Source organism: Xyrauchen texanus, chromosome 2 (genome assembly GCF_025860055.1).
Source record: "Xyrauchen texanus isolate HMW12.3.18 chromosome 2, RBS_HiC_50CHRs, whole genome shotgun sequence".
Lineage (NCBI taxonomy): Eukaryota > Metazoa > Chordata > Actinopteri > Cypriniformes > Catostomidae > Xyrauchen > Xyrauchen texanus.
In genome coordinates this window covers 60,378,515-60,390,335 of record NC_068277.1, presented here as the reverse complement: position 1 = coordinate 60,390,335, position 11,821 = coordinate 60,378,515, and the positions used below count along the sequence as shown (strand labels likewise).

At 42.0% G+C, this 11,821-nt stretch overlaps 1 protein-coding gene across 12 annotated transcripts in view; it reads right to left on the bottom strand.

Annotated features, from left to right (window-relative positions):
* Positions 1-8,717: 8,717 nt before the first annotated feature.
* Positions 8,718-11,821, bottom strand: part of LOC127656331 (adhesion G protein-coupled receptor L3-like) — a 338,006-nt gene continuing 334,902 nt past the window's right edge. For 8 of the 12 annotated variants that reach the window (XM_052144613.1, XM_052144656.1, XM_052144639.1 and 5 more), the window contains one exon: positions 8,718-11,223. In XM_052144613.1, the coding sequence (XP_052000573.1) occupies positions 10,376-11,223 (848 nt within the window). In that variant the 3' untranslated portion in view covers positions 8,718-10,375. The remainder of the gene's footprint in view (positions 11,224-11,821) is intronic. The other 4 variants (XM_052144679.1, XM_052144696.1, XM_052144687.1 and 1 more) reach the window with 1 other exon arrangement.

The following is an 11,821-nucleotide window of genomic DNA, read 5'->3' as shown; positions in this document are numbered from 1 at the left end:
GGCAGACAGAATTTGCATGTCCCTCCCCCAGACATACAGGTATAAAAGGTGGGAATGCGTCTGTCCATTCAGGTTTTGCACTGAGGAGCTGAGAATAAGATTTTGGCCATAACAGTGGCTCGGTTCAGCGTCGTGGCCGGGGGGACACAACATCTCGTTCCCTCCATCAGGGAATGGAGGTTGCAACAGTAACCTAGATATTCCCCGTCTGTCGCTCACTTCGACATTGTGTCGAATGAAGCGGCACTAGGGGTCCCTTTTCAATCACGCCATGTGCTGCTGATGCAGGAGTGGGCAGGCAGTTGCGTGCCAAGGGAACAGGCTGCGTCAGAATGCATGTACCCTTCCTCAACAGCCCATACAAATCGTCATAATCTTTTTAAGTTCCCAGCACCCAGAAGGGGGGAACAAAGCGACGAGCCAAGCATGAGAGCAGGCCGCGCCAGCCACGCCTTTTCTCTCTCTATGTTTCTCGCAGAGAGTTAAAGTGGCTGGGGCCATCTTAACACTATCACACGCATCGGGAAGGCGTTCTTTTCCAACTCCTATTCTTTCAGGGGGAAAAGACGCTGCAGAGACCACCAACTGCCCAGGCTGGGGGAGGTAAAGAGTGGCGGAAAACGTTTCAGGCCACATGTGGGAATGGCGCAGTGGTAGTGAGGAGTTGCTACAAACAGTGACCAAGGGAGACGCGGGTCCGTCCGTAGGGGTACCGTACAGCGGAAAGTACACACAGGGGGATTAATCCACACAAGGGCCCATCCTGTGGAGCACCTATTCCAGTACAGAGTAATTTTAGTACCCATAGTGGGTCTGGTCAGGGAATTCCTCCGCCAAATTCAGTGGAGGGGAAAGGCTCTAGGTGCAAGCGGTACACCCGGTCAGTTGTTCCACGTTACCGAGTTCTACCGGCTTGGACCTGACAAAAACGGGAGGAGACCGACTCAACACTGAGATTGTAAAATCTCGTAAAGGTATTGGGTGTTGCCCAGCCCGCTGCTCTGTGTATGTCTGCTAGGGAGGTGCCATTGGCCAATGCCCACGAGGATGCCACACTTCTTGGCGACTGTGCTCTAACCCGCAAGGGGGCGAGAACGGCCTGGGTGTGATGCCAATGCAATGGCATCAACAACCCAGTGGGAAAGCCTCTGTTTGGAGACAGCGTTCCATTTCCACTGTCTACCAAAGCAGACAAAGATCTGCTCAGAACATCTAAAGCTCTGCATGTGGTCCACATAGGTACGCAAAGCCCGTACCGGACACAGCAAAGAAAAGGCTGGGTCTGCCTCCTCCCGGGGCAGCGCTTGCAGGTTCACTACTTGGTCCCTGAAGGAGACCGTAGGAACCTTGGGCACATAGCCCGGTCGCAGTTTTAGGATGACATGGGTGTCTGCCAGACCGAACTCCAGGCTGGTGTCGCTGACAAAGAACGCTTGCAGGTCCCCAACCCTCTTGATGGAAGCGAGTGCGATCAAGAGGGCCGTCTTCAAGGAGAGGGCTTTGAGCTCGACTGATACTAGCGGCTCGAAGGGGGGTCTCTGAAGGCCTGCAAGGATGATGGAGAGATCCCGTGAGGGGAACAGGCATGTCCTGGGAGGGTTCAACCTCCTCCGGGTGCCTCTATGGAACCTGATAATCAGATCTTGCTTCCATAGGGACTTACCATCCACTGGGTTGTGGTGAGCCGATATGGCGGCTACATAAATCTTCAAGGTGCAGGGGGACAGCCTCCCTTCTAGCCTCTCCTGCATAAATGAGAGCACTGGCCCGATTGCGCACCTCAGATCGGAAGAACACCAATTCATGAACAAGCGCAATTTTAAGGCGTAAAGTTGCCTGGTAGAGGGAGCTTTGGCTTGGTTGATCGTGTCTATGAGAGCAGGTGGTAGGTCAATTAGATCTTACGCATCCCATCCAGGGGCCAGACAAGTAGGTTCCAGAGGACTGGGTGCGGATGCCAGAGGGTGCCCCGTCCCTGAGAAAGGAGGTCCTTCCTCAGGGGAATTTGCCAGGGAGGGGCTGTCGTGAGATCCGAGAACCAAGTCTGTGTGGGCCAGTAGAGGGCCAACAGAGTGACTTGTTCCTCGTCGTCCCTGACCTTGCACAGCACCCATGCAAGTAGGCTCACTGGGGGAAATATGTACTTGCGCAGTACGTGTGCCCGCATCTGTCCAGAGCGGGCAATGGGAGTTCTCTTGGGAAGTGAACAGGTCTATCTGTGCTTTGCCGAACCGCTCCCAAATCAGCTGGACCGCCTGGGGGTGGAGCCTCCACTCTCCTATGAACGTACCTTGTCATGACAGCGTGTCTGCTGCCATATTGAGGTTGCCCGGGATGTGAGTGGCGCGCAATGACTTGAGCCATTGCTGACTCCAAAGGAGGAGATGGCGGGCAAGTTGTGACACATGATGAGAGCGCATGCCACCTTGGTGATTTATGTATGCTATCGTAGCTGTGCTGTCTGATCGAATCAAGACATGCTTGACCCGTATTAGCGGGAGAAACCTCCGCAGGGCAAGTATTACAGCCAGCAACTCCAGGCAGTTGATGTGACAAACCCAGACGGGGCCCATCCAGGAGCCAGCGGCTGCATGCCCATTGCAACATGGCACCACAGCACTGAAGCAGTCTCATATGCATCAACCCCAGTGGTGCGACCGCCGCGGAGGATGCCATATGCCCTAGGAGCCTCTGGAATTGTTTTAGAGGAGCCGCTGTGCCTGGCTTGAATAAGGTGAGGCATTTCAGCACTGACTGCATGCACTCGTTGGTGAAGCGCGCTGTCATTGAGTCTGAGTCTAACTCCATGCCTAGAAAAGAGATGCTCTGAACCGGGCGAGCTTGCTCTTTTCCCAGTTGACATGAAGCCCTAGACAGCTGAGATGCCTGAGCACCTGGTCCCTGTGGGCGCACAGTAAATCTCGAGAGTGGGCTAGGATGAGCCAGTCGTCGAGGTAACTGAGTATGCGGATGCCTACTTCCCTTAGCGGGGCAAGGGCCGCCTAGGCATAGTAGTTTACAGCACATAACTGAACTTACTAAACATATCTGAAGAGTTTGTAGTTGAAGAATTGATTCATTTCTATGACCAGTCTTATTTTTTTACCAGAGTACTCGGAAATCAAACAGAAACATAGAGGCGGCTAGAGGCAGCCACAGTCACACCGTGTCCAAACCTGATGTTAAACGACATGCGATAAAAAGTATATTTTCTATGGTAATCAGAGTTTTTGTTCTAACAAGCCATGGCGAGCGACAGCACATTCTATCAAGCGTTTGTTTTACATTTTTGGTATTCCGCAGGTACATTTGATGTCAGAACTTTACATAAACTTAGATTAAGGTCATTAAAACTCATTTTTTAACCACTCCACAGATTTCAGTAGATCTACTTTGTGCATGACACGAGTAATTTTTCCAGCAATAGTTTACAGGCAGATTGTTTCACTTTTAATTGACTAGATCACAATTCCAGTGAGTCAGAAGTTTATATACACTAAGTTAACTGTGCCTTTAAGCAGCTTGGAAAATTCCTGAAAATGATGTCAAACATTTAGACAATTAGCCAATTACCTAAAAGTGCAACTCAATCCCAGAACAACAGCAAAGGACCTTGTAAAGATACTGGAGGAACAGGTAGACAAGTATCTATATCCACAGTAAAATGAGTCCTATATCAACATAACCTGAAAGGCTGCTCGGCAAGGAAGAAGCCACTGCTCCAAAACTGCCATAAAAAAGCCAGACTACATTTTACAAGTGCACATGGGGACAAAGATCTTACTTTTGGAAAAATGTCCTCTGGTCTAATGAAACAAAAATGTAACTGTTTGCCATTGTTATGTTTGGAGGAAACAAGGGTGAGGATTGCAAGCCAAAGAACACCATCCCAGCCATGAAGCATGGGGGTGGCAGCATCATGTTGTGGGGGGTGCTTTGCTGCAGGAGGGACAGATGGCATCATGAGGAAGGAAAATTATGTGGATATATTGAAGCAACATCTCAAGACATCAGCTAGGAAGTTAAAGCTTGTCACACATGGTTCTTCTAAATGGACAATGACCCCAAGCATACCTCCAAGTAATGGCAAAATGGCTTAAGGACATCAAAGTCAAGGTATTGCAGTGTTCATCACAAAGCCCTGAGCTCAATCCGATGTGTGCGAGCAAGGAGGTCTATAAACCTGACATGGTTAAACCAGTTCTGTCTGGAGGAATGGGCCAAAATTCCAGCAACTTATTGCGAGAAGCTTGTGGAAGGCTACCCTAAATTTTTACCCAAGTTAAACAATATAAAGGCAATGCTACCAAATACTAACAAAGTGTAGGTAAACTTCTGATAAAATAAATAAAAGCTGAAATTAATCATTCTCTACTATTATTCTGACATTTCACATTCTTAAAATAAAGTAGTGATCCTAACTGACCTAAGACAGGGCATGTTTTCGACAATTAAATGTCAAGAATTTAAATGTATTTGGCTAAGGTATATGTAAACTTCTGACTTCAACTGTAACTCTGTCCACTGTACTGGCACTGGTCCAATATTAGAACTGCATCATTTGTGCAGCTGTGTTGTGTTCTGTTGTCAATGCTGTAGAGGACCTGTTTTTAGATAAACAAAACAAGATTTCGGTTGGACGCCTCAATGTCGCTATGGGACTTTGTGAACTGTTGCTCTCGTGTCCTATCATGAATATGCACATAAGATCAAAGGTTAGTCAAAGGTTTTACTAAATAATACATTAGATATCGGATTGTTTCCCACCAAACCTTATCGTATGCTTTCATAGCAATCATAATCAGACTTCTGAATTATACTTTTGTGTCCTTCTGAAGTTTGAACAGGTGGTCATTATAAACTGCCATTGTATGACATCACAGAGCACAACATTTTTCTCAATTTCTTCCTTTGTGTTAAGAAAAAGAAAAATTGTTATAACAACACAAGGGCGAGTAAACAATGAATTTTCATTTTTGGGTGAACAATTTCTTTAAGATTGTCAATGTCAAATATTTGCAGCAGAAAGTTTACAAAGCTTTCCAAATCCAACAAATTTGTATATTGTTTAAATTAGATTTTGGATCACAGATTTTCAATATGGTCTCAGATTTATGGCTCCCACTGTGTATATTGATTGAATTACAAATTGACGTTAAACTCATTAGAACGTAATGGAAATTTTATGGAACTGCTGAGATTGGTTTTATCAAGTTATTTACATAGCATGAATATTTGACTAGAATAATGTTTAACAGTCTTGTTTTCTATGATGCTTTGGTTTGACTCCATGGTTTCAAGCATCTGTAACATCTAAAATGATGCATCAAACATTCCTGAAAGTTGTTTAATTTTCCAAGATGTGTTCATTTTACCTGATGCATCTCAAGAATCTCTTCATTATTTTTTTTTTCTTCTGAATCCTTTAGACTCTCACCACAGTGTCAAATCAAATTAAGCAGAATAACTCAATAAAAGCAATTTCACACGACACTTCTCATTGTTCCGTAGAGCTGAAGAGGAATTCTGTATCCATGGCAACTTGTCATCTTTGTCTCTTGTGTCTTTTAATTTCCTTTAAAAGCAATGCACTTCAAAACATGTTTTCACCTTTCACTCATCCAACAGAACTGATTTAAATGTAAATACTGTCATCTCCACAGATAATTAATCATATTTAGAGCAGTCAGAGAGACTGATGTACAATAAAAGTTTACTAGAGTTCACACTTGAAGTTTATAAACTAGATACACAGATCTTTACTCTTGTGCATTTGTCTTTGAATATGGAATTGTGAAAGTATCCTGTAATTGTTGTTGTCTTGCCTAACACGCTGTTTATGGATTATTCTTCAATTAGGGAACATTTTCTGTTCCTAGAATTTGAAAGAAAAAAATGATTTTGTCCTTCAGTCTCATTTCTTTTTCTTAAAAAACAAAAAACAAGCACCTTTAAACCTTTTGTGGTTTCTCTTTCATTTATTTTAACTAATGTTTATGTGTATGTTCATCAAGTCTTAAATAGTTAAAATTGCCAAAAATGGGAGGATTGGCTTATCCTCCACCCAGACTCTTAAATGTCCCCTTGTAGAAGAAGTTCAGATTCGGGTATGGAAAAGGAGGAGAAGAAGAGCAGTGAAGCGCTTCAGGTAATGCTTTTATTCTAGTGTCTTCATGCGAGGCAGATGACGAGCCACACCACTCCCTCTGTCCCGCAGACAGACACATGACCACGCCCCATCACCACACCCCTCTATTGTGAATTTATAAAACAAATGTTAAAAATCAAGAAAATGTAACCTGTTTACCTTTTCTTAAAGGTTTAGTTCACCCAAAATGATATTCAGTCACTGATTACTCACCCCTCTATTATAACCCAATATGACTTTCTTTGTTTTTCCTAACACAAATGAATAAATTGTGAAAACATGTTGTGCTCGGTGATGTCATACATGTCTTGTCATGGCTGGTTAGGACAAAACTCTGATTACCATTGAAAATATACCTTTTTTCTTGTGTCTTTGCCATCAGTTTAGGACATGCTGTAACTTTGGCTGCCTGTAGCCTCCTATATGTTTCTGTGGAGTACAAAAAAATAAGGCTGGGCATAGAAATGCATCAATTCTTCCACTACAATCTCTTCAGACATTTTTAGTAAGTTCTGTTCTCTGTTTTGTGTGCAGCTGTGTTGTGTTCTGTTGTCGCTATGGCTGTGGAGGACCTGTTTTTAGATAAACAAAACAAGTTTTCACTTGAACTCCCCAATGTCGCGAGGGGGCTGTGTGAACTTTTGCTCTCGTCATAAACACGCACATGAGATCAACGGTAAGTGAACATTTTCACGAAGTAATATGTTATATATCGGTTTGTTTCACGCCAAAACTTATTGTATGCTTTCATAACAATCACGAGTCACATTTATTTTGATTTATTCTTTTGTGAAGCTTGAAGAGTTAGTCACTATAAACTGCCATTGTATGACATCACGATTTCAAAAACATTTTTCACAATTTCTCCCTTTGTTAAGAAAAAGAAAAAGTTATGTAGGGTTATAACACCACAGGGGTGAGTAAACAATGAATAAATTGTCCCTTTAAGAACTTTTTATAATAAAGAATCACTGTCCCCAATAAGTCTTTTCCATCATGTCCATCATCCATTATAGAGAACTGAGATTTTCCAAATGAATATTTGGCTATGATGAATTCATAATTTTTTTATGATGAGAAGTGACAGGGCAGTAGAGTGATTGTTTGAAGCTCAGAAATGTTTAATTTAAACCCTGATCTGAGAGCAGGTTTATTAGGAGTCATTACCAAATCAGTTTTTTGAGAATTTGAATTCAGAAGCAAGAGTTCTCTCTTCCTCTTAATCCAAATGTAATGGACTGGTAGCTACAGTTGAAGTCAGTTTACATACACCTTAGCCAAGTACATTTAAACTTAAAGTTTTTCACAATTCCTGACGTTTAATCTTATAAAACATTCCCTGTCTTAGGTCAGTTAGGATCACTACTTTATTTTAAGAATGTTTAAATGTCAGAATATTTGTAGAGAGAATTATTTATTTAAGCTTTTATTTCATCACATTCCCAGTGGGTCAGAGGATTACATACACTTTGTTAGTATTTGGTAGCATTGCCTTCAAATTGTTTAACTTGGGTCAAACATTTTGTGTAACCTTCTACAAGCTTCTCACAATAAGTTTCTGAAATTTTGGCCCATTCTTCCAGACAAAACCAGTGTAACCGAGTCAGGTTTGTAGACCTCCTTGCTCACTTTCTTTTCAGTTCTGCCCACAAATGTTCTATCGGATTGAGGTCAGGGCTTTGTGATGTCCGCTACAATACCTTGACTTTGTTGTCCTTAAGCCAATTTGTCACAACTCTGGACGTATGCATGGGGTCACTGTCCATTTGGAAGACCCATTATCGACCGAACTTTAACTTCCTGCTGATGTTTGGTCATTATGGCCAAATGGTACAATTTTTGTTTCATTAGACCAGAGTAAATTTCCCCTTGTGCACTTGCAAAATGTAGTTTGGTTTTTTTATGGCAGTTTTGGAGCAGTGGCTTCTTCCTTGCTGAGCAGCCTTTCAGGTTATGTCGATATAGGACTCAATTTACTGTGGATATAGATACTTGTCTAATGGTTTCTCCAGCATCTTCACAAGGTATTTTGATGTTGTTCTGGGATTGATTTGCACTTTTCACACCAAACTATGTTCATCTCTAGGAGACAGAATGTATCTCCTCCCTGAGTGATATGATGGCTGCGTGGTCCCATGGTGTTTATACTTACGTATTATTGTTTGTACAGATGAACGTGGTACCTTCAGGCATTTGGAAATTGCTCCCAATGATGAACCAGTCATGTGACGTTCCAATCAATAACCAAAAATGTCACATTAAGTTTAAATGCACCCATAGGTTAACAGTTTGTCTGCAGTTTGACACTAAGCTCCATTTTTATAGAGCTATCCATCTTAATATAGAGAATACTTTGTTAGTTGATATTACTGGCAAGAGGAAAATTCAGTGTGCAGGGAGCCAATTATGACAGAGGTCTTGATAAAAGTTGAAATGATCTGTATAAGGATCGGTATTGGCCGATCAAGTGGCAAGAAGGTTAGTGATCAGTATTGGGTGTAAAAATCCTAATTGGAGCATCCCTACCAAAAAATAAATAAATATTCACACACAACAACAAAATCTGCATCATCACACTTTATATCAAAATCCACTTAAAGGTTGATTAAAGCCATGATCATATGTTTATTACAGGACATTTGCTAAATATTTTAACAGAGATGAAAAGAGCTTCATTTTTCAACATGTCATGTAGCCTAAAGGGTCCCTAATTGAAGAATCACTGTTATTTGAGACATATATAGTTGCAGAAATTGCACACAGCTACCAGACCCTAGACTTTTTTGTCAGTCATTTATTTGATGGCAAACAAGTTTCACTGGTACAACAAATATTTTTGAGAGATCATTCAACCACAGGGGAAAATAACAGAAAAAAATGAAATAAATAAAATCTATAATCATATTTGTAATGATAAAAACTATATGTGCTGCATACATTCTACTTCCAGACATTTTGCAGAATAGCATGTACTTTCATCTTTTTTCTTCAGTGAAATAAATAACCATTTATTCTCCTCTGGAAAAGAAATAAGGCAAAAACAAGGTATTCTAGTTTCACTCATTCTAAATGTGGGTGTTTAATAAGTAAAACACAGCAGATAAATTATACAAGTGCCTGTGCATCCCTGTCAGACTCACTCTCTGAATGCTAAAGACCTTAGAAAGTGTTTGGAAAATGTTATTTGCTTAAACTATCTCTCCAAAACTGACAATATGTTTTCAATATTGGGCTTCAATGAATATTTTATCTACAAACTTGAAACAATGGAACACTAAATCAAATACAACGAGGAAAAATAATGATTCTTTTTTGTATCAATGTTCATTTTTGTAACTTGCCATTGTTCATATTGAAATGAAGATGTAAAAGAAAACAACATTTTAAATAATGGATTGAAACCTGTTGCTAAGGACAAGAATGTAATGATCCAAAATCACCATGGTTACGGAAGCGGAGAGCATAGGAACAGAATAAGAACTATCCTGTGTAACGCTAGTGTCTGTACATTTACATAGAAATATCTTAGAATTCTCCTGTATTAGTTTTCCCAACCATATTTTAATATTTGTTATTAATACAGCAAAAAAGAAAGAGTCTCTAGAGCATGTGTTTTGAAATCGTCCTTATGTAGACTTTTCTAAGTCAGTTTTGCGTCACTTTTGCAGGACTATTGCAACAAAATGTGCATCTGTTCACCATATCATAAGAAACAAAAACGGTAAAAGCAAACGTGGATACAGAAAGTATTAAAATAGTTTGAGTCACTCAATCGGTGTTGACTAGCCACACTGTGCTACTATCAATGTTTCTGGTGATTATTCATATTCCTTTGGGTCTGCTGAGAGTCAAAACACATTTTGGATTCTCATACATCCCGGAAGGTCAAACAGTAAATCCCAATCCATCTTTGGGTCCATTTCCCTGTAAGTAGAAGCGCACCACCAAGAAGACCGAAAAGAATGTCAACTCTCAAATTCCTTGAGAGTTACCTATAATCCTCTACCGAAGAGAATACAAAATCACCTCCCAATGTTGTATTGTTTGTTGCAGTTCATTTATCTGCAGAAATGTAAAAAACTAAAATTGAACGACAACGGATGACTGAACGATACAGAAACGTAGAAGAGCACTCAGAGGAGGGTGTATGGGTATAGCCAGGAGGAGGAATAGAGCTGGGCGTGAGCATAATGCATGAGGGTTGGTGTGCATGTTCTATATCATCCTCTATAGGCTGGTGACCAGGTGTGAGGGCTCCTGCGGCATCTCTTCGGATGAAAGTTCATCTTTGGGCAGGACAATAAAGCCATCGCTGCTGCCACGACCAAGCTGGTAGTACGAGTGCAGCTGGTGCAGGTGGTTGCGTGAGCCCAGGTTGGGCATACTCTTATAGTACACGTCATCAGGCTCCCCACTCCTTGGGAGAGTGTGCATGTCACCACTGTGAGGCAGCGAATGCCTGTCGTTGCGGTCAGGATCAGGCAGCGTGGGCATGCTGGTGTATAGCGAGTCTCTCTGGGGTGATGAAGTGTCTTCTGTTTGCTCTTCCGTCAACAGAGGGAAGAAACTCTCACTGTTTTCTTGCGGAAGGCGTCGTCGGGATGAGGAGGTGGAGCTAAACGACATGGGTTGTGGCTGGGTGTGGTTGACAGGACGTGGTGGTGGAAGCAAGGGTGCATTAGACTCTTCCCTGATTAGCTCCAGACCAAGGCTATCCTCAGTTGGAAAAGATGGTGAGTCGTCCAGGCCCAACACGAGATTAACGGGCAACATGGTCGAGTCTTTAACCCCGCCACCATTGCTGACTTCGTTAACCAACTTGTTCATCAGGTTGCGTCCATGTTCGGCTGTTCGGTCGTGGTTGTTCTGGTAGGTGGGCAGGTAGTTGGAGGTGAGCTCTTTGAGAATTCGCTTCTCCAGTGTAGTCTCTTTGTGTACGTTGTATGTGCGGTCGATGATTTGCACACAGTCGCTCAAGTAATCGGCACTGGCCAAGCTGTAGCTGTTGCCATGGTTACCATTCAGTGGTAGAGTATCCATGGCACTTGTATCCCGAGCATTGTTCAGGATTCCCTCTGCAAGACGAAGAGTCAGAGAGCAGTAATTAAAATCACATGCGCCTGGTGTATCCATCAGTCCAACATGCAAACATGCTTGTAGAACCACACCGAAAAACCTTGAAACTGCTCATCCCTGAGCAGATATTAACTGGGCTTCCAAACTAATGCTATTGTAGGTATTGATTCAATTTGTCAAGGGTTCAAAGCTGACTTGAGGTTTAGAACTCATTGAAGAATTGAAATGTGCTAGTGAAGCCCTTGAACTTACCTGTCAATCGTATCTTCATCTATACATTTTGAACATTGAACAGCCTCAAATCAAAGCAAAATCTTTCTTACAACAGACATATCGCATAACACTCATATTACAGACATACTGCAACACTCAGCAAAGCTGCAAGACACAACAAAAACACAATGCACATTCACAAATGCACAAAAATACACAACAGTCATGCAATAGATTGCTGTGTAAAAGCAACTTACATAATCATGCTGGCCTTTATATGACACTCATATATTATTACAAAACAGAGAGAGCAGCTTCTATTCATCTTTAGAATTTGACATTACAGAAACTACTAACCACAACATTTGAACTTAATGCTTCCAA